General features: G+C 39.6%; 1 protein-coding gene across 1 annotated transcript in view; it reads left to right on the plus strand.

The window, feature by feature from the left end:
- Positions 1–24,444, plus strand: part of CSMD3 (CUB and Sushi multiple domains 3) — a 1,325,501-nt gene that overhangs the window by 982,646 nt on the left and 318,411 nt on the right. Inside the window, exons 29-30 of the mRNA XM_014603846.3 lie at positions 16,125–16,263; positions 18,331–18,518. Coding sequence (XP_014459332.1) covers positions 16,125–16,263; positions 18,331–18,518 — 327 coding nt within the window. The remainder of the gene's footprint in view (positions 1–16,124; positions 16,264–18,330; positions 18,519–24,444) is intronic.

Raw genomic sequence — 24,444 nt, forward strand, 5'->3', positions numbered from 1 at the left:
GTATGAGGGCAAAGACACCATTAACGTTGGTTTCAAACAAAACCTTAATTAAACCGTGGGGAAGTTCCAGAGGACAAGGATAGGACTAATGTGACAGACTGTAGAAAAGATAAATGGGATAACTTGGGTAATGATAGGCTAGTTAGCCTGATGTTAATATGGACAAAATTATGGAAAGACTTTTATGGGGCTTGTGAATACATGAGGCAATTGAATAGATAGCGCTAAGATAGTACCAATAACCAAAGCTAGTGGTTTACTCTCATTCCAATCTTATTAGATAGTATGAAGAAATAAAGGTAGTCAGCATGGTGTTATGATAATCTTATCAAAGAAAGCTATATTATTTTGATAACATCTTTTTGATAAAATATGCTTATACATCTCCAACACATTTGGCTCAGTCCTGCATGTCATTCTGACTACACAAATTAATGTGGCTCAAAATAACTGGATTGAAAAGCAGATTAACACACAAAAAAAGTCATACATGTAAAGTGATTATCTAATAGGTTGTTTCTAGTGCAGTTTCTCCTTAGCTTTTTCATCCTTTCCCTGAATGCACTCTGAATTTCTAAACTTGGATATAGGCAATTGCTTCTCTGGAGTTTCCATATTTGTGTGCACAGAGAGAGTTAGCCATGTCTAAAACCTAAAATCTAAGTCAGTCTAAGATCAGGCAGAAGATAGGGTAGGGTAGCAACTTCAAAAGACTAACTCTTCAAGAGGCAAAGAAGTACAACTTCATCAGATGCTACAAATGGACTGGCAGAAAGAAAAAAATATATATAAAAGGGTACAAGACAGGGGAAGGAGACGCTGCTAAGACAGGTAATACCATATTTACTCAAATGCAAAAGAGTGTTTTTTTCTCATTTAACATGGAGGAGGGAGGGGAAAGCTCCTTATCTTGGATCTGAATATGAGGTATCAGGGACAGGCAGGTGGCTGCTGTGGCTTAAGATCTGGCTTTGGTCTCAACCCAGGGGAGGAGGATATGGGGTAGAAGGGGATCTGAGGCTGATGGAGGGTAGGCACAGAGGGGACAGAGGCAGCAGGAAGGAGGCGCAAAGGGGTAAGTGGTGGGAGTTGACAGGTGACATGGGGGAAAGTGTGGGAGCCAAGGGGAAGGGGTCAAGCTGCTTGATCCCCACCCCCCACTGCCTGCCCCACACCTCTCCTAGCACTTGCTACTTTACTATCCCCCTGTCTGTCCCACCATGTGACTCCACACTGTGTCCCCCATTGCCCACTCCTTTACTGCCTTCCCCCACTACTTGACCCCCTGCCACTGCTTTACTGACTACAGCAGTGGTGGGGGAACAAATTTAAGATGACCCTCCAATAATTAGGTTCTACACATGGAAAATAATAAGCAATTTATACATTTTCCATATAAAGAATCTAATTATTGTGGTGCTATCTTAAGTTTAGGATTGTCTTGCATTTGGATAAATATGGAAGATAGATTAGATCAGTTAAGATGAACAAACCAGCTAGAGGGACACCAAAAGAAAGTGTCAAGATAATGGAATAATAATCCATAGACTCCATTGCTGGGATACGAGTTAATACAATTCAGTCTGTAGATGATTAATTTTTCTATAGTTTTGTAGAAGCATTCTGTTGTCCTTGTCCTGGGATTCCTATTGTAGCAGGTTGGAATGGGCTTTGTTGATTTGAATGGGCTTTTGGTTGGGAATTGTACTGTAGATATAAGAAACCTTGTTGTAGATCTGCAGGCAGTGGGAATAGACTTGTGCACAAATACCTAGTGGATATGCAATTAAAGTAATTACTCATGTCTGTTAAAATGACTTATTTTTTTCCAAATCAGATCCTAAAATATGTTAAAGTTGACTTCTTTTTGATAATTCATTATTTATGGGCATGTGTTACTTATACACTATAGTGTATAGATGTTATCTGGATATTTATAACTGTTTCAAAATTTCCTTTTTTTAGTCACAAGCATTCCAAATTAGTTTGAACTGCATTATCATTTCTCTTGTAGATTTTTTTCCAAATAGGAGGGATATTAGGATATATTGTGCCCATGTTCACACATCAGAATGATCTCAAACTGCATTCTTTCTCAGGCTTATTTTCATCATGATTTATTTTTGTGGTGAGGGTTGACATTGTTCCATAAATAATATCACTTTGATGGGGGAAATGAAATGCAGGAATAATTCTCAAGGTCTATTTGCTCTAGCATGCCCTAGTTTATTTATTTATTTATTTATTTGTGATTCATTACATCCCAGAAGTGTTTTCTTCAGGCTGCTCCTAATATCAGTGCTGAAACCTTTGATAATGCTCTTACAGGGTGATACTGTACTTGAGACTATTCAGTAAATACAGTTTTAGGTGTTTGTCCTCCTATTCTTCTGCACCATAGCAGACTATGTGGAGAGGCCTGCATATCAAAGGTATTAGCAATAGGAAAATCACCAAAAGCTAAATTGTAACAGCCATTAGGAAGCTTTAGCGGTATAAAAAAAAATGTATTTTATTTTGCATGTTTTGAGCCCCTGTAATTCTAGCTTTTTCAGGATTAAACGTGATTATTGACGTTTTAATGCAAAATAGGTATTAGGACTGTATTCAGCTGGATTAGCATACCAGATCCAGTTTGTTTCTGTTTAGCAAAGCCTAAATTATAGGTACCTTTCCCCAGAAGTGCAAATGTAGATGCTTATTGTCCTTATACAGTTATTTAGGAGATATCCAGATACAGTGGTGATGCATAGGGGGTGCATGGGGGTGCATGTGCATCCCGTGAGAGCATTGGTACACCCCCTGACCAGCTGCACTTAAGTGTTGGGCAGGGGGAGCAGGTGGGAGTGCCAGTGCCCACCCTGCAAGTGCTGGCCAGTGGAGCACTGTTGCACTCCCAGAAGTGGCCGCAGCCACTCCCGGAAGTGGCTGCAGCTATCGGTTGCAGCAATCGGCTGTCTTACTGTTGGCTGCAGGGGAACTCTGCCCACCGCAGTCGCTGACTGGTCTCTGGGGGGGCCACATGCCCTACCCCAACTAAGGTGGCACCAGTCACTCATGTCCAGAAAGAGATTCAATTTGACTGAGTTCAGGTGCTCTGTACAAAGAAAGGGGAGAAACAGACAATGCACAACTCTGCAAGCTGAATGGCAACCAGTAAGAAATACTAACTTCAAAGAGTCTGATTTCCTGCCTCTGTCAGATCTTAGGGACCTGAGTAAGGCTGAATATTATATGTCTCCATTCACTTGCAATGTATGCCTATTCCCACTTCTGAGGCAGGAGCCTGACTGACTTTTGGTATTGCCCACCTTTTTGTCTAACAGCATATTGATTAGAGAGCTTAGCCAACAAGTGAACACCTAAGTTCTAGGCCTTCCTCACTCAGATGAATTTGAGCCCATGTCTCTGGAGATTGCCTTAATCACCTACAGAATAGGCTATATAAGAGGATGATCTTTCCCTGTTGTTAAGACTGAGCTATGGAGTAACCAAGAGAGTCACAAAGCCAGACAGAAAGCAAGAGGCAGCATGGTCTGGTGATAATGATTAGAGGGGTGTGAATCAGGCCGTATTCAATTCAGATTCAGCCCAAATCAGGGGACAGTGACTCAATTCATTGATTCAGATCACTGTCCTGATTCGATTTGGCCAAATCAGAAGATTTGATGCTGATTCAGAGAATCTGCGATTTGGCCATAGACACAGCTTTAAATGTTTTCTTTCTAAATATGTAGCGGTACCACACACAGCTTCTAAACGCTGAGATGGTGGGGTGGATGGAGTGTCTCATAGGACTATGGGGGGGAGGGTTGCCACGAGCTCAGCAGTGGACCTGGAAGTGGACCAGAAGTACTTCCAGTCCACTTCCGGGTCTTCCACTGAGTATGTGGGGGATCCCTCTGCATCCCTCACAGCTCAGTGATCAGTCATGTGGGGATGCTGGGTGCCCCCCCAGACCCAGGAGGCACCAGTTGCTGAGCTGGGGGCCAGGGGAGGGGTCCTCTGTTTGCTCCGTGGCAGACCCAGAAATCGACTGGAAGTGCTTGTGGTCCACTTCTGGGTCTGCCGCTGAGCGTGCTGGGGACCCTGCCCACACTCCCATGGGATGCTCCATCTGCCCCACCATCTCAGTGTTCATGAGCCGCCTGCTACCTTGAGGTATGTAGAAAAAACATTTTTATCTAATATTCCTGGCATGTAAAACATCATCTTTAGGTTTCATACTTTATAAGCTATTGAAACTAATGTGGATGGTCTCAGCTCTCAAATCTTTTTGACTCTCTGAAGATTCAAGGCAACAGCACTGTATAAATTTAAATGAAAATCATGTTTTACAGTCTCTGTTCTTCTTGTTATTGTTCTTAGAATTACAAAATCATAGAAAATTAGGGCTGGAAAGGACCTCAGGAGGACCTCAGAAGGTCATCCAGTCCAACCCCCTGCGCAAAGCAGGACCAACCAGCCCCAACTAGATTATTCCAGCCAAAACTTTGTCCAAAAGTTTGGAGGGGAGAATCGCCACCAGTCATCCTGGGAAAAGTATGACAGCATTCATGGTCACAGGCTCCAAGAGGCTGGACGCGAAAATGAACCCTTAACCATCAATCAAATATCGCCCATACCCCCTCTGACTCAGTATCTTGCCTCTACATTCCCTAACCTGGCAACCAAATTTTAGCCAATTAGGTTTAAACAGGCCTCCCATACTGGGACCAGGGAATGTACAGCCTGTGATGCCTGCCAAACCTTTTATTCAGCATTTCAGGTAGCATGTTGCTGCACAGTCAGTGTCTTATCTCATTGTTAAGATGGCTATTCAGATCAGATAAACAACTTATGGTCAGAATATTTGGGGACCAGACATGTCTTGGCAGTTTTACCTCTCCTGTATACTGGGCAATACTTGCTTGTTCCAACTGGATGCTTGGTGCTATTGTAGCCCTACCAGTGCCCCTCCATCCAGTAAAAGGCTGAAGAGATGCCAGGACTCAGGTCTTTTCCAACCGGCCATGGAAACCAGGCATGTTGTTTGCACAGGAAGTCCCTGGTTTTCGTCAGGATCCCATCATTTTACTCTGTGTTCCAGATCTCTGAACAAATTCTGGAAATTAAAAAAAGATATTATATTACTGTTTCTACTATAAAAAGTTTAAAATACATATCTAATACAGGCAAAGCAAGAAAGCAAGCAAGAAAGAAAACAAAAATATGACAATAAAACAAACAATCAATCTAGCCTTCTCAAACTTTGGTGTGGCTGAACTCTTTGAGGCTCTGGAGTTGATGCTCTACATGATGCACCATTTCTTGTAGCCACTGTGCAGGTATTTCATAGCCTATCTAGAAGTTTTACTTTACATTTCATAGTCTAGCACAGTTAATATCACAATCACTTATAGCAATAGCATTTTACAAACACAGCAAAACACAATCACTACAAATTAGGGGTGTGCAAAATGGGTCCTATTCGATTTGGATTTGGCCTGAATCAGGGATTAGTTGTTTTGGATTACTGTCCCTGATTTGGTTCAGCCAAATCTGAATCTGAAGCTTTGATGCTGATTCAGAGAATTGGAGATTCTGACACAGACAGAGCTATAAATGTTTTTTTCTACATACCTCGAAGTACCAGCACAGCTTGTGAATGCTGCAGTGCTGGGGCAGATGGAGCATCCCACAGGAGTGAAGGGGGGCCTTCCACATGCTTGGTGGTGAACCCAGGAGTGGGCCAGAAATACTTCCAGTCCACATCCAGGTCCACTGGGAAGCATGCGGGGGGGGGGGGGGGCTGTGCCCCTCAGCTCAGCAATCAGCCACAGGGGAACCTGGGTGTCCCCCCAGACCCAGGAGGCACCAGTTACTGAGCCAAGGGGAAAGGGGGAACCCCCCTGAGCACCCCTCAGTGGACCTGGAAGTAGACCAGAAGTGCTTCTGGTCCACTTCTGGGTCTGCTGCTGAGCACACTGGGGAGCCCCCTGCACTTCTATGAGATGCTCCATGCACCCCAGCATCACAGCACTCACAAGCCATCTGCTACCTAGAGGTATATATAAAATACATTTAAAGCTGCATCTATGTATAAATCTCTGAATCTCTCTGAATCGATTTGGGGGGTTCTGATTTGATTTCGAGAGATTAAAGGGTCCTATGATCTGATTTGGATTTGGAGATTCAACCACCGAATTGAGCCAAATCTTCGCCGAATTGAATCAGGGACCAAAGCTTTGCACAGCCCTACAGTACACATAACACAGTCAAGCTCGATTCCTCTCTGTATCAAGCAAATTTTGTGATGCTTCAGTGGTGTTTCACGTATCCTGCAAAACACAAAGACAAAAAGGGAGAGACTCACCCCTCTAAATTAGTTCACTCTTAGCTGGTATGCTGTGGCTGCTTTGCTTGTCTTATAGCCATTCTGGCACTTATCCAGAGATTCATAAAATCATAGAATCGAAGAACCAGAAGGGACCTGAAAGATCATCAAGTCCGGTCCCCTGCCATGGGCAGAAGGTTATTGGGCTCAAACAAGCTCAACAAGGTACTTATCTAGCTTCATCTTGAACACCTCCAAGAACCTCTACTTGGAGTGTGTTCCAGCTTCTAGTTACCCTTACAGAAAATAATTTTTTTCTTATGTCTAGCCTAATTTTTCCCTGTATTAGCTTGTGTTAATTACCCTCCTTGCTCCTTGCAGAGGTTGCTTTTTCAGCAGTGCTCTCTTCTCACTGTGGATCCAAGATGTATTCTGCCATACATCTTTTTCTTTGGCCTTCACCAAGGGTTTTTCTGTCCGGGTATGCTCCCCCTAGACTTTTCCCAATAAAGGGTAACCCCCAAGGTGGTGGAAGCTAGAGTTTTTAGGCACCCTATGCTTACCCCTGCTCTTTCTCCAGGCTGGTTATTATGTAGCAATTTGCAACGCCAAACTGACCCTCAGACTGACCATGACCTCTCCATTCAATGATAGGCAAATTTATTGATACAAAGTGATAACAGAAAAAAAACAAACCCAACCCTATATAAACAAGCAATTCTATAGCTACCAATCCTAGGGATGTCATCAGAGTCAGGATACATCTGGCCAGGATGAAGACTTTACTCTGAAGTCATTCTCTTGGGTGTCAGATGTCAGCAAGTCAGCAGTCTGGAGATGGTATGCTGAGGCCCACACCCCGAATCCAGTGGGGTGGATGAGACAGGTTAGTGGTATTTCCCCTTTGCCCTTCATGGCCTTGGAGACCCTTCCTGGGGGACAGGGGATGGGGACCCCTCTCAGGGACCCTCTCGGGGAGGAGGGACCTTTTGTTACTCTCAAGTCTCTGCTTTTGTATTCTCCTTCCCTCATGATGACTCTTGACCTGTGACTGTCACCAGTTGGTCTCTCTCTGTGGTCGTCATACTGTTCACATAGCTCATCACATACACGCATACTAATTTGGTCTTTCTGGGCCTTCTCTTAATTTGATCCATTCCCCCAAAACTGGGACTCAGGCCCCTGCTCTGGGGCCTTGTTAGTTGAAGGCAACATATCTCATGTTATAGTCAGCGTAGTATATGCCCCCAGTTTCCCAGGTTGTATGTGTATCCATTGGCCTTGTTTGTTAGACAGCCTGTCTGCTTCTGAAGGCAAAGAAACTGGGTGTATAACACCCTAGCTTTAAAAAATCAATTAACCCCTGCTGCCCATCCTAAATAATTCTAATACTTACACACACACACACACACACACACACACACACACACACACACACACACCCCTATAAGCCAATTCCCAAAAAGCAAACCTTTAATACCATTATTAAGTCATCAGATTCCAGCCACCAACTAGACATTGAGCCTGAGTTAGCCATTGATTGCCACCCTCTGAGCCTGACAATCCAGCCTGTTTTCTATTCACTTTATAATCCATTCATCTAACCCATACTTACTTAGCTTGTTTGTGAGAATGTTGGGGGAAACCATATCAAAAGCCTTATTTAAGTCAGGAGCCTTGACTGCTCTTTCCACATTCACAGAACCAGTCATTTCATCATAGAAGGCAATCTGGTTAGTCAGGTATGACTTCCCTTGGTGAATCCATGCTGACTGTTCCTAATCACCTTCTCTTCCAAGTGCTTTAGAAATGGATTCCTTGAGGACCTGTTCCATGATTTTTCCAGGGACTGAGGTTAGGCAGTCCATTCTGTAACTCTTTGGATCCTCCTTCTTCACTTTCTTAAATATGGGCAGTATGATTGCCCTTTTCCAGTCATCTGGGAACTCTCCCAATCAACATGAATTTTCAAAGATGATGGCCAGCGGCTCTGCAATCATGTCAGCCAATGCCCTCAGCACTCCCAGGTGCATCCCATCTGGCCCCAGGGACTTGTATATGTCCAGCTTTTAAAATAGTCCCTAACCTGTTTGTTCCTTGTTGTCATTGTTGCTGTTGTTGTTCTTCTTCTTTTTTGTAGGATAGATTATTTTCACCTTAAATTAAATGTTTGTTTCTGAAACAGTTCTATGACTTGAGTGGTTTACACACACATTAAATTATCCTGTAACAGATCCTCCACACCCTGTATGTTAGTGATACATGATTTTGCCAACAATTTCCATTAAGAAAACCATGTTTTTATTTAGATGCCTGTAAAAGTCAATTGGTGGATCTTTCTGTCTTTTTCTCATTATCAGTAAAGGTAGTCTTCGAAGTTGTGACAAAATTGGTTCCTGAAAACCACATCTTAAGTTGAAACGTCATAACTCAGAACCTATTTTCCCATAGGAACAATATTATAAATGGGGAATTGGTTCCTGAACCAAGGCCCAATACCCTATTTTCACCCCAAATAACCCAGAATGTTGCACTCAATTCACTATAGATGAGTAATATAGATACATTAATGTATTTATATTGTAAATAGCAATCATATTGATTTGGATAGACTTATCTGAGGTGACTTTCCTGGACTTTTTGAAGGCTCCTTGGCTGGAGTCTTTTCTGGAGTCCTAGCTGCGGGTTTTTCTAGAGATTTGTCTGCTTTCTTAAAGAAAGTATCCAAGGAAGTTTGGACAGATGTTCTCCAGGGAGATGGGCAATGCAGTGAACTTGTTCACTGGTGTGGCATCACGTTGGATCAAGCATCATAAAGTCAAAACGGATGTCAGAAAGTCGAAACAGGTTGTCAATTTATAAATGTCGTAAGTGTCATTTGTTGTAACTCAAAACGTCTTAAGTCAAGGGCTGCCTGTATAGCATATGTTTGTTACTGGAATTTAAAATACAAATTAAATTATCAGGGACAGGGAAAACCCAAAACTTAAAAATCAAAAGTTTATGAAAATAGATCTATTCTATACAGCAGAATTTTCATTAATGAGAAAAATGTGTTGTTACCATGTTTTCCCTAAATTATCAACATGGTTATGTTTTAACCTTTAAACAGATTGTTTCTCTGCAAAGATTTAGCAGCAGCGATTATCCCAGATTTAAAATAAAACAAACCTACAAGGCTGTTAATTTCTATGTTTCTTGTTGTGGTGTAATGCATTAGGAAGTCAAATAAAATCCTGACAGTGCTTAGATAGGGCATTCTTGTCTGCCATACTGTGATTAAGTGGGATTTAGACTGATCTTTGCATGACTTACATTGTCACTGATGAAAATGAAAAGCACCATAGAGACAGTGTTACTTGGCAGTGTGTTAGCCAAATTGTTCCACCACCAAATCTATATAGAGCTATTAACAATGGTTTCTGAGGTTGTGCTGACATAGACTTATAGTACCTTAAATTAAGGCACAGAGGGAAAGCAACTATGTAACTGTCGTTCAGTAGGGTAAATTAAGAATCCATTGTTCTACCTGGATTACCTGGTAATAATTGGAACGGTTTGGGGTGGTATATTTAAGTGATAATATACTGAATTTTAAGTGATATCTCCTATTGGAATATAACACTTAAGTCTACATTCCTCTGAGTCCAGAGATAACCTTCCAAGTCCTTGCTTGGCTATGGGTTAAACATTATTGTAAACTAAGAGGTAATATTACTTTGAGCTACAGTTTACATATTGAGTGAATGCTCTGTTATGAAAAACCTGAGATTTAGATTCCTATATGTATAAGAATAAAGCAACAAAGCAAGAAGGTTTGAAAAGGGCTTTTTTAGAGCATGCTTCAAGTAGAGAAAGAAAACAGTCTTTATAGGAGCTTCTTTTGTGAAAGAGGAAAACTTTTAAACTTTTAAAGTTACTCCTTCTATGGACAGTTCTACCTTAGAGGAGTTTGGCAAAGATGAAGATTAAAGATCATAATTACTTTCAACATGATACCACAAAATACACAAATGTCTGTCTTTTAAGAAGAGGTGGTGGTGTCCATAGTGGAGATAGATGTGGATTGTCTGAGAAAGAGACTAGAAACAAATAAATAAAAGTTAAGGGACCGCCTAAGTATAAATAATGCAATAATGTACATGACTCCTGAGAAAGTCATTTATGACTGGATGTCATTCTGAAACTGGAATTCAGATCGGTGCCAGAAATGGCTGCCTTGCTAAAATTCCATCAGACAACATGGCCAGGGACAGAGGAATTCATGCAAACTTTAATCACAGGCTCAATGGTCTTTAATTTTGATATAGGATTTCTTTTAGGAGCTTCAGTGAACCAAGGTATCTCCAGGAAAATCACATTATATCAGGTCAATATGAGACAATTGAGTCCAGAATATACTGTGATTCAGAACTGTACATTTATCTAAATTTAGAGTAGAGGAAAACAAGAATATTTTTTTTCAATAACCTATGCATATTCTTGCTTGGAAGTGCAAATAGTCTTCAAAGTGTCCCATCAAAAGTCTCAGAGGCAATCATGTACAGAGATCCTCTCACAGAAGTTTATTTATAGGTGACTAACCTCAATCTCTTCTTCAGGCAGGATTTTCACATTCCTACCCCTGATATGCATATGGTGCAACTTGGACCATTAAACCATTTATAGGGTCTAAATGTGCAAAGGTCATGTCGAAGCACTTAAGTAACATATAACAAACATTCATTTTTCATAGTTCAAGGAGTGTGATAAAACATTTTCTCCATTTTTGCATGCTACAGTGTTATGGTAAATTCTTACTTATGGATTAGTTCAAAGATGTGCATAGTTCTTTCCTGCCATTGAAAAACAGAGAAACTAGTTCTAGTGTAATCTTTATAACTGACACGTATAAAAGAGTGCAAATACATCTATACTAATGGGTTTGGAAAATAACATTCATTCCAAAGAGCTAAATGATTACTATATAGAGTTACTAGTCCTACTAAATTGCAATAATTATATGTTCCTAGAGGCCTGATTGCTGTTGTTTAGCTCCAATTGCTTTTAGACAAAATAGTGATTTAAAAACCTTTTACCACCTACTGCACCAATATATAATAAAATATCCAAGTATTTTTCATTTTGGTATTGGGCACTTAGCTTATTTCTCCCTCACTCATTTTGTAAAAGAAAAAAAAAAAACCTCTACAAAAATGGATAACACACTGATTCCAACATAAAATCTGTGTTTTCCATATGTGATTCTATTAATTTGACCTTGCCCTGTTTCCAATTAGAGTTATATTATCTTGAATTCATTAATGATTTCTGGTATATTTCTCTGGCATTTTATTCTATATTATTCTGAGTATCAGGGTATAATCTTTGTGAATGCATTTTCCAGTCACCTGATGCACTGAGCAACTGGGGTTTTGTGGCATCTTTAAAGTAGCCATTTCTCTACACTGGTGTTAGGAAAGAAATATATGACTGGGAAGGACCTCTTGAGTCAACATGTACAGTTCCCTGGTCTGGAAGTAACTGTGCAAATTCTAACATTGTTCAGATTTCATCTTGAAACCCCTTATGATAGCTCAAATACAGCACACTTCTTATAAGCTAAGGAAAAGGTTGTTGCCTATTTTGTTTCTTACAGTGACCCTGATTTTTCACCAGAATCATATAAAGTTATAGAGAAGTAGGGCTGGAAGGGACCTCCAGAGATCATCTAGTCCAACCATCTGGCCAAGGCAGAATCATCCACATCCAAACCATCCTATAATCTAAATCATAATCTAAACTCTACATAAGACTACCATCAACCATGGCACAACATAGACCTAAAAACCAAAACTACCACAGGTAAAGCAGGAGAACTATGGCAGCCAATGTCCTGCTTCTATAAAACAGTGACAATATATGTTCAAGAGGTCCTGGGTAGAGGGCCATGCCCATGCTGCAGAGCAAGACAAACCCCCCCACAGTCCATACCAATCTTGACATGGGTAAAATCTCTCCCTTACAACCAGCAAAAAAGAGCTGGAATCACATGTGGATGGGACTTGAAGCTGGAGATGGCAGAATAGTTTCTTCATCTCTTAAATCCCCATTCCACAGTTCAGAGGTTCTGGTGGACTCTGGCCCTCTGTATTTTCACATTCCTGGGTATCTCACCCATTCCTGGTGCTGAAAGATGCTGCTTCTTCTGCCTTCACTGATATACTTGTCAGATTTTGGTTGCCATATTTGCTGGGTTTATCCATTGGGATTAGAAAGGAGATTACCTGATCAAACAATAGTGGGGAAATGGACAGTTCATTTTTTATGGTGGAGAGCTGGAGAATGAAGGGTCTATCTTAATAGCTTGGGCCAGGTCTCAAACTATGAGGTAGCATCAAGTCAGGATAGAAGCTATGGACTAAGCAAGAAGGCAGCTGGAGACCAAGATGAATCGCTAAGCCTGAGAAGTGCTGAATAACCAAAATTCTGTAAATGCAGATTTTATGTTTTGAAGCTTGATGCTCTGCAACCAGTAGTGTTGAGGTGATATTGTTGCTGTGATGGTCTGGGAGATATGTGAATGGCAAGAATTCATGTAGGTGGTATCTTTTATTTGACCAACTGTATTGTTGGTATAGACTTGCCTTCTTGCAACCAGTAGCATAGTCAGGCACAGCTTGGCTCACTGAGGATCAGGTGGCTCCTGGCAAGCCTGGAGTTTGGTGTGGTCCCTTAGCTCTCATAGGCCCCTCACATTCACCTGCCTGGTAAGATACTGAGTCCTGACAGGTGGGGTTAATATCCCGCACAACCTGACAGGTGGGAATCCCCCACAACCTGCAAAATAACAGCAGGGAGCAATAATTAATTACATTCATTATTTGCACAGCCATGGCTGCTGTTTAGTTAGAGGCTCTAAACTTAACGTAGAGTAGGAAAGCTAGGATAGCCCAGTGGATTATTTTAGTTTAAGGGCAAAATTTTAAATGTTCTCTGACTAAACTTCCTCTGGTTTACAGTCTTGTTCCTTCTTGTTATAACTGAAAATGGTAACATTCTATGATTTTATAACATGACATTAATGGTCACATTCACTGTAGTACATAAGGAAAATTCTCACATATTGCACACCATTAGTTATGACATACCACCCTTCCCTGGAACCTAAATGGAAAATTCTCAAACAACTGCAACCCATACTAGAAGAAGACCTAATTCTTAAAGAGATCTTTCCAGAATCACCCAATCCTAGCCTTTAAACAAGACCCAAACCTTGCCAATCTCATCACCACAAGCAAACTCCCTCTTACCCAAACCATACCTAATGGATCCAGACCATGCTAGGTCAAGAAATGCCAAATCCACCACTCCCACAATAATCACATCCCACAACAGAACCATCACCATTTTTGGATCTTATACCTGCACCTCCAGAAATGTTACATATCTCAACCAGTGCACCCAATGCCCTGATAGAAAATAGGAATCAGAACTCATTATAGAAGTGATATGTTTATTCAGTCAACTAGATTTTTGGAAAAAAAAAAAATAATTGCAAGCTTTCAGGCACAAGCACCCTTCTTTAGGCATAGGAGAAAAGATTGTAAAAGTTCTCCCAGGTAGAAATGAAAGTTAATATTTCATAGGAGAGTTAAAGGTATGGTAAAATCTCCTGTTTGAGTTAGTTCATTTTATGCAGGTTAGACTCAGAGAAAAGTTGGTATAGTCTGATGAAAAATATGTAGGAGAAACCAAAAAACAACTGCGCACCAAAGTAAATGCACACCAAAAATCCATCCAAGACAAAAATATCCAATTACCGGTGGGTGCACACTTCTCACAAGACAATCATTCACTCTCCAATCTCTCAGTTCTAATCCTCGAAGGGAACTTGCAAAACACCTTTCATAGACAAGCCTATGAACTTCACTTCATAAATCTACTGGATACAAAAAATCATGGACTCATTGTAGGCAGACAAGTTTCCTTGGGTGAATTTGATATCTTTTATTAGACCAACCCAAATGGTTGGAGAATAGTTAGAAGAGCACACAGCAACTGCTGAAGCTTCCTTAGCCTGACGAAGGGTTTTTGAACCTGAAAGCTTGCTTAATAACTATTCTCCAACCATTTGGGTTGGTCTAATAAACGACACCAAATTCACCCAAGGAACCTTGTCTGCCTATATCCTTAGACCAACATGGCTACAACCTAAACCCCTGCAACATGGACTCATTATAGACATTGGATTTATGACACATTACAATCTGCCTGACATCTGATTCACCAGATACCTGCCTGACCTTACCATTTGCACTCCCCCACCTCCTCCTCCCCTCCTTCCCCTCTTTTTCTACCCTTTGTCTTCCTAAGTTCCAGCTATTTACCTTTTTTTTAGACTGCCTGCTTTCTACCTTGGAGAGCTCAACTACAGTACAGTCTCCCTTACTTACCTTTGGCATTATTTCCCCCTAGTTTTCCCCTCCTCCCTTCCATTCTCCACCCTTTGAGTTCCCAATGTCTACCTATTTACATTCTCACAGACATCCTGTCATGCTTTTAGCTTCTTTCATTCCTTGGAGATCTCAGAACAGCAGAGACTTCCTGTGCCTGAAAAGGGTGATTGTGCCTGAAAGCTTGCCAAGAACTTTTTCTAACTACTCAGTTGGACTAATAAAAGATATCACATCTCCCCAAAGAAGCTTGCCTGCCTATGTCCTTAGACCAACGTGGCTACAGCCAAAAACCCTGTATTAAAGGCTACAATATTTGTCTAGTTGTGTTCTTTAAAAATGATACCTGACATCTTCCTGTGATTTTTTTTTTCTTTTCTCCCTATTTTGTTAAATTTGAGGTATGATACCTAAAGATTTTTAATTAATAGAATGACGTATTGGTAAATGTGCTGACATTATTTATTACTACTGTGCAAGTAACCTAAAAGTACTAGCCAATGCATCTCAGTGTTTATTTTTGTTATTCTGTCAGACCTCCTAAGGCTATCTTTACTTCTGTTTAAAGATGAAATCTTTTTTTATACTATACAATGTGACATAGCATAAAGAATACATCATCTGTGCATCACAAATTGCTCATTTCCCTTATTAATACACCATGTTTGTTTGTATAACTTGCTATCTACATGTCTTATACATAGTTACATCTTTTATCTGTGTGAAAGACAAGCATCTACGGTTTTGGACCACAGAGGTCACACGCATAAAACCTGGGGCCCTCAAAAGCGCACACAGAGCATTGTTTTATTTTGAGTGTACTTCTAAGATGTACTGACATTTTCTTTGTATGCCTGCAAGCTGCAATTAAGCAGCATACCTTTATTTGTGTAGTTTGTGTAAGTTCTGTCAAACTGAATTACTGAGGAGCTCTACCAGCTGGAAATACACATACATGACTTGGCATTCATAGCCTGGGTGAACCCTATTTCAATTAAAAATGCTGCCACTTTTGATGATGCTTGGTAATAGAAATTTGAAGCAAAATGCAATGCTTATTGTGCCTGTTTGTATGACAATACCCATTATGTTCTTAAAGTTTACAGCAGTTTCAAAAAAGCTCTGATTCTTGTGCTCTGGGAAGGAACTGAAAGGATATGAAGTTTAGTAACAAGTACTTGACTTTGTGGTAATTAGCAGATTGTCTTAACAGGAATGTGAATTGAATTTTTGTTCCTATTAAAGCTTTGTGAACTCTTCCATGAAATTTACCATTTCTTGTTTAACTTCTTGAGGACTCCTGAATTCTGAATGTCAGTGAACAGATTGCTGGTGCTTAGTATTTACATGTTTTTCCCTCCTTTCATTTATAGCCCCCTGTGGAGGAAACTTGACAGGCTCATCTGGCTTTATTCTTTCACCAAACTTCCCTCATCCCTATCCTCACAGCAGAGACTGTGATTGGACTATCACAGTTAATAATGACTATGTTATATCATTAGCATTTATCAGGTAAGCTGACACTTGGTTCTCATTTATAAAATCATGATACTTTTCTTTAGTGTCAGTGGCTTTTCGGATCTCCATAGGATATGAACTGACAGCACCTAATGCATATGAAGTTATGCGGTAGTTACCATTTGGCAGTCTCAGAAAAAATGCCAACGGTCAGATAGGTATTGCATTTAGCACACATGGTGAAATATTAAGTAGTTCTGTGCACTTCAGAATATCCTCAGTTTCCAGCTTCCAGGCTAATGTGAAAATGGGTGGTACTCATCCCTTTACAGATCTGAGCCTTCATAGAGATGCTCTCTAGAGCAAGATTAGCATGGCAGAGTGACATGATTTACTGGGCTTTTCCTAATCTGCCAGGGTGTACTTCAGTGATGAGGACTATCAGTTACACAATTTACTTAGGAGATAGTCACATGAGATTAAAACTAAAATACTCTTTAGATGTTGTTCTGTTAGCATGTGTCATTACAGAAAAAATAGCTCATGTGAATAATATCCTGATTCTTGAATGCTGTTAAATCCCTTTATCATAATGCAGGACTTAATGCAGATTAATAGAATTTGCAAAGGAAATCTTGCTGCTTATGCTATTTTGTAATCCATAAAGGAAAATCAGTGTACAGAGAAATTTTGTGGAGAAAAAAATATGTATCTGCTTCTGACATATATTTGTTTTTCCCAAAGACTCCACTTGGTTTTGAGACCCCGTTATACTGTACATTTTACAAAGAAAGACACACTTTTTCTTTTTCTTTGATTTGATATTTAGTCATGTGTTTTATGTATATTCTTTTGTCATAAATATTGCCCTAATGATGATTTATTGGCTATTTTGCTATCAAGTAAATTAGATATTGTTAAGTTTAAAGTAGTAACTGCTATATCACAGATAAGCTTTTTACAAAACTTGTTCAGAGACCTCCATGAATCATTTGATTTAGAAACAGATTCGTTGAACTACTGCATGTTGAACTAAGTTTAGATAGATGTAATTTGTCTTAACATCAAATATAACGTGAACTGTTTGTTAGTAAGAATATCTATGAATGTCTTAAAGAATGAAATAGAGTAAATTAAGTCATTTTAGTCCAGTTGAATTGATGTTCCACATAACAGAATGCACTGTAAGAGTACCAATCCTGAAAATTAATTTCTATTTATATTGATAACATTAGTAAGTTAGTTGGTTTGTGGATTACTTCAGAATCTGTAACACTGTCATGTAAATTAGTACAACACTTCAGAAATCTTTGAACACTTCACAACGTCACACAGCCCTTGCAGATAAAAATATTTAACTTTTTTTTTACGTTACAGAAGACCCATCCAGCTCAGAATTGAATCAGGGCTTTCATGCCTACATTTCCTTAGTTGTAAACCAATGAAATGTAGGCAGTAAATTATGCAGATGAAAATTAAGTCTTGCCTCTTGCTTTCACCAATAACGTTTTTCAGTCTCGGTTCACATATGGAGTCATGTGAAAGTCTGTCTGGTCAAGAAAATGTCTCCATTTTCAAACAAAGAGAATCATAGCATCACAGAAAAGTAGGGCTGAAAGGGACCCCAAGGAGGTCATTTACTCCAACCTCCTGCTCAAGACAGGATCATCCCACTCTACACTGTCATAGACAACTGTTTGTCTAGCCTGTTCTTCAAAGCTTTGGGAATCACCTTCATGCCGAAAACATAAAACACCCTTTAGTTTGCCACAGGTAAATCAAGGAGATGGAAGCCAATGTCCTGCCACTGTAAGGACAGAAAGTAGTTTGTTAAAATATGCTCAAAAGTTTAAAAAAAACACATATCCAAGTTAGGACAATAAAGAAGAGAGATTAGATGTCTGATCGTGGTAGCTTTTCTTGTTACCTGCAGACTGCCACTAACCCCTAGAGTCTCTAGAAGGTCATAGATTGGCAGTGCAGGAACATCTCATCATTATGAGTATTTTTTCCTTTCAGAAATAATGTTGTGACATATTCATTTAAACTGATCAGAATGAAAATATTATGTCAAGTATACTCCATCTAATATTCCCATTCTTTTTAATGTTTTTTTTTTAGTTTCAGTATAGAACCAAATTATGACTTTCTCTATATCTATGATGGAGCAGACAGCAATAGCCCCCTCATTGGGAGTTTTCAAGATAGTAAGTTGCCAGAGAGAATAGAAAGCAGCTCCAACAACATGCATCTGGCTTTTCGGAGTGATGGATCCGTTAGCTTTACAGGTTTCCACCTGGAGTATAAAGGTAAAGACAACAGTATTTCTTTTCCACTTTTTCCCTAGCCCCCATATTCTGTGGACTACCTATGAACAAACATTGGTAAAATATGTTTTCCCTTATAAATATAAGCAAAGGCAATATAACAGGTGTAATGCAGGGTATGAGTATGAAAACTGGTCCATTATATGTATTTATTGCTGTCAGTCAGTGAATAAGTTGTGAAATATTTATGTGTTTAGATCACTATAAAGGCATTTTTTTTCTTTTTTCTGTATCTGTACTTGAATTTCTTTATTAATATAAATGTTCAAAACATAATTGTAAAAAATAAACCATTTTGTAGGGCAGGGATATCCAACTTCTGATTGGCCAGGGGTCATGCACCACATAGGACCCTCAGGCCCTCCCACTACACTGGCTGAAAACCCTTTGGCTTCTACCCCTTTCTCTACTATGTTTGGGACTTGAGGAGCAGGGCAGAAGCTGGAGGAGGGAGTGAGAGTCCAAAGATTTCAGCTACAAAAGAAGTGATAGGGGGAGTGGCATCCTGGCAGTTGCTGCCCATTGGACAGTCCTATGGACTGTGGTAAAGCATTGGTTTACAAGTTACAAAACAAAAGGATACAATAACAAGTATAATTTGACAGTGCTACTGGTCCTTACCCAAAAGAAAAATATAGTAAGGACCTTTCACATACTAGCACATTATATTCCTAAAAGATATGAAAAGCAGTAGGTTTTAAAGGATTTAAAAATATTAAGTCTTTTAGGTTAATGATGTGATAATAAAGATAATTTTCAAGTATATTCTAAATGCCATTCCATAATAAATCTGTCTCATTGAGATCTTAATAGTATAAACCATAACAGTAGAAGTTCAAAGTACCTATTTTTTTCCTGAGCTAATAAGTTTAAAAGGAATTGCACTGTCATATTTGAAACAAAAACACACAATGTAAACCAAGTATGTACCTACCCAGTAAATGATTGTGACTCCTGTTGGGTATAGATGAATGCTTGCATGGATTACATTACAGCCAATTTATAACAAGCCTTTTGGGCCAAGTATTCCTTTCCACTTCCTCAGAAATCAGTGCACACATTCAGAAAGACACAAAAGAGAGAGTGTGCGCTCTGCTTGTTACATTTCCCAAACCACAGAGGCCCTTGTACTTCTCCACTGGATCAGGTTCTTGGTTTTCAAAATATTGTCTTCCACTCCATTAGAACTGTGCCCAGATAGGTTCACTCCAAAACTGTTAACTTTTTGTAGCTTCCTCACCCCTAAGCAAACACCTACTCTTCAACCTGAGAAGTACATTGAAGAGTGACAGAGGCACACAGGCAACACTTAGAGATTCAAAGATGAGAAGCAGCGCAGGGGCACAGGCCCTGCAGTGAATTTTCTGTGCTGATGGATTTTTAGGCACAAACAGCTTCTCTGAGTTCTTCTGAAGGGAACAGCTCCTACTCACTGCCCTTGCTGGGTATGGAATAATAAGGCAACATCCATATCCAGTTTATTTTGCTCACTGTAGTTCCTGTGTCCAGGGACCTCAGGAAAGCATTAGGCTCTTAAGAATCCTATGGACTTTCAAACCAAACCTGGATTCAAATTTGTGCCTACCATCATTGTTAGTGTTCTTATAAAGTAAAAATATAGAAAAATAGGACTGGAAGGGATCTACCAGGTCACTGGGAACAGTTCCCTGCTATTACAGACAATTGTATACAACTGTAAAAACGTATCAAGCTCTATCATAAAAATTGGTTGGTTTTCTTTTGCTCCCACCATCCTGTCAAAAACCTTGCTCCTTTAATGCTTTGGCCCCAACTACATGTTACATTTAAGGTGAGATTCACCAGTTAATCAGACTTTAAATTATGATCCAGCCACCTATTCAACCAATTAATGGCATGCTAAAACAAACAACAAGATACAAGTTATCCCCAAAAATGTATAACAACTTTGTACCTCGTTGTTTTCATGTCATTAATTGAACTTGTGGCCAGGTGCTCCCCTACGGCTGGAAACCCCATCAACTGGTGGGCTCTCAGCCACAGGGGTACACCACACACTGCCAGCCCTGCCGCTGGGCTTGCAGAAGGAGCAGTGCAGGGAATGCATTGAGCCTAAACAACTAATAAGACTCACAATGCAGTTAGCATATAGTGTGTAAAAAAGAGGTAGAATGGCATGGCTGCTGCCCCTGAGAATTCAGCAAAAAATCCAATAGACTAGATATGGAAAGCTTGGGAGAAATAAAATAGACTTATTCCCAAATGAGATCTTAGGAAGAAAGAAAAGGAATGACTCATCCAGCAATGTAATATAAGCAGTTATTTGCGAACAAAATATTGAGCTTGGAGCGTATGAGTTCCATTTCATTGGTTTGACTTCAGTAAAACTTTGGCCTCAAGGCTGTCTGATTGCAATAAGTTCCACAGGTTAATTCATTATGGTATGTGAAGCATTGAAAAAAAAGGACTGCTTTTCAGGATCACTTTACCCTCAAAGAGTATATGTTTTTTTCCTCTGGAAAATATCTTTTATTCTGAAGGTAACCCAAGTTCCCTATGCCTGACCTGCTTTCAAGACAAATGCTTGTGTTATCAGAATCATTGTATGTTTTCATGAAAACGTTTTCTCAGATTTAACACTATTACTTTAAAATAAGATTAAAGTAGAGAGAAAGGATGCCCGAGGAAAAAAAAAATGTTGATAATTTGGGGGGAAAAAGTAACACAGATGAATTTTTGAAAAAAAAACCAAACAATTCAGAAGGAGAAAGTTGTATGTCAATTTTTCCACCAGAGGAAGCCTTGTAAACCTGAGACTTGGAAAGGCTAAGTAATTGTTTCACCTTCTCTCTTAAATTAAGTGGAAAAAAAACTTTGTTAAAATCTAAAATCACCCTTCATTATACTCATGCATCTAAGAAAAAAAGACTGTAGGGTTGGTCCTAAGAGTTTGTAATCAATTCTGATCTTACCTTCATCATTAACTTGCTGTTTGACCTCGGATAAAGACTCATTTTCTCTGCATCTCAAGAATCACCAACTGTAAAAATGAGGATTGTGATTTGCCACCTTTAAATATAGCAGAAAATCACCAACGGAACTCACAAAATTGTATTTTTTATTCCTCAAGTTGTGTACGCTCCAAAATTTGCTTTACCCTCTTTTTATGACAGGGTAGCAACTCCCCTTGAAGCCAGTTCTGCCAAACAATATTATTTGATTTGATATTTGAAAAAAAGGGTATTATCAAGTAGGTAATAATCTTTTTATGGTAGAATTATGATTATTTTCTTATTAAATGTGGGTCCATTTCTGGTACCCTTCCTTAGGCAGAGTAGTACCTTACTCTGTGAGTTAAGAAGTTGGTCTACTTGTTGAATAAATTAGTAATAAAACACATTGCAAAGGAACCACAAACTTACCAATAGTATAAGTCTGCCTTCGATTCTAAATTGATTAAGATAGCTGTAACTGCTACAAAGTAACAGACAATATGTCAGCCATTTGCATTAAGAAAGCTTTCTGATATTTTCATTTCAATTAACTGACTGATCCTTTAAAGATGTTGTTATACTTTTGTTTGCCTGTATACATAAATATCCAAAATTCAAAGCAAAATATCCAATACCAAAGAACAAATTAGTGGCACCTAAAACTAATTCAAAATATAATGATAAAATAGCTAACTTGTTTTAAAGGAATGAGTATCAAACTACTTTTTTTTTTTTTCTAAACTTCCTTGAATTGTTTTTCCCTGGTACAAATGCCTGTTGTTCTTCAAGGTTAGCATAGTTTGGCGTGAATGAGTCATTCTGTAATTAAAAAAAAAGTGAAGATAACATAAATATGACACTTGAAATAGCAAATCTTTTATTTAACCAGAACAAAGAGCTGTAATCACACTTTTGAAAACTCTTAATACAGTATTTTATAAACCAAATATCTTTTCTCCAAAGATATAATTGTAATAGACCTGCACTCTTTTACTCGTGGTTTTAATGTGAGACCAGGCTGGGAACATCCGAAGCTACGAAATCCAGTTAACTGGCTCCAGTATAACCTATGCCCGCTCTATATTAGGTCTTTTCTTATTGCATTAGTTAGTTTGAATTCAGAGCAGCCACTCTGAAAACAACACTCAAGACACGCAGAGAAATGCGATGGATAGCACAGGATAAATCCATTAATAGAGGCAATTGATTTGCCACTGATGAGTTGTGCTAACTTAGACTTTAACCTCTAACCACATATCCATTGCTTTACTAGCTCAAGTGTCAGCAAGATTCCAGGTACAGTTCATAACACTTGATATGCCACATAGTTCAAATTTATGGTATCATTTAACATGATTTTTATCAGGGAGGTTTATTGTATTTTTGCTTGGATTTTTTTAACACTTTTTCTTCCTTTCTGTTTCAAACTGGAATATCAGCTCCAAGTACAGGCCCATTATGTTGCTGTACATTATTGTTCTAGCCTCATGTAGAAAACAATCACATTATCTTTGTATTTTGAGATCTCATGAGTGTTATTGAAACACCCCAAATTCTGGACAGAACTCCTAAACATTCCCCTAAAAGCTCCTACATCTTTGCCTTGGACTATCTAAGAGAGAGAGAGAGAAACCTATACCATCAGCCACATAGATATCTCCCCAAAAGCAGCATTTCACTGACCTTAAGGTCTCACTGCAGTCAGTGTTACCAGGCCACATTCCTTGATTGCTGTCTTGGGTTCCTTGTCCCACCTTCCAGGTAGTTCTGTGTATAGATGCAGGATCATTTCTGGTAACGGGTTCCCAGAATTTAATCAGAGGAAGCTCTAAGAATTATTGATCAAATGCATTATGAATTTGTTTGTTGTTGTAAGGTGGTTACCATGAATGCTTCATGCCTCCCAAGGCTGGGGAGGGTACAGCGACCGCACGCAGGCAGTGGCAGGGGCGTGGCGGCGGTGAGTGGGGACCTTCCACAGGCGGCCATGCTGACCTGACATCTGCAGCAAGGGCGGGCTGAGCAACGGCTGCCCACAGAAGGCCACAGCAATGTTGGTGGTGTGAGGGGAAAGGGGGGCGGTGTGGTGGTGGTGAGTGATGACCAGCTGCAGGCACCGCCAGCACCATTGGCGGCAGCCACTCTCAGGAGGTGCACCGCCAATCTCAGGGGGTGCATGTGCACCCATGTGCACCCCCTACTTATCACCAATGGTTTGTTAAATTAGTGTATTATAACACACAGAGAGAAGCTGATAAGTCTTGCAAGTCTGAAAACAGAGGACTGTAATTACAATGTATTAGAGCAGACTTGATTAATTGAATCTGCTGGAGCATGGTAATTACCATGCTCCAGCAGACCCCAATGGCTTCTGTATCAGCTTCCCCACACTGAAAAATGGTGGCAGGGGTGCTTTAACTAAAGCTCATTCAACGAGCTTTAGCTAATGCGTCCCTGCTGCCATTTTTCAGTGCGGGGACACTGATACATGAGACGCTCTGAGAGAAAGTGCCCCCATTCCTGGAGTATGTGTATAAATGCCCAGAAGTTCAGATGTGTGGTATCTCTAAATTTGTGTCCTCAGTCTTGGCTACTGAGAAACAGGGTCTCAGAATGGCCCACTACATTTTTATGTGACAAGAGTTCCAGGTATGTTGTGCAACTTCATGTGGCCCCTGTTATTTCATATTAACTGATAACATTTTTCATATCTTAAAGTTTGATTTTTGCTATTTTGAGACTGAATTTGTAAATTGAAGGTACCAGCTTTATGCATACTGCTTTATGCTTAAATCCAATTCAATTAAAAAAACTGTGGTTTACAATACCTTTAGTATTCAATCAACAATTCTGGGGATCTATCACTGATTGCATCTTTTGAGTAGGGAAAATAACTGTGTTTTCACCAGATACACACTGTGATGAAATGTCTCTGC

This window comes from Alligator mississippiensis, chromosome 3 (assembly GCF_030867095.1).
Source record: "Alligator mississippiensis isolate rAllMis1 chromosome 3, rAllMis1, whole genome shotgun sequence".
NCBI classification, from domain to species: Eukaryota; Metazoa; Chordata; order Crocodylia; family Alligatoridae; genus Alligator; species Alligator mississippiensis.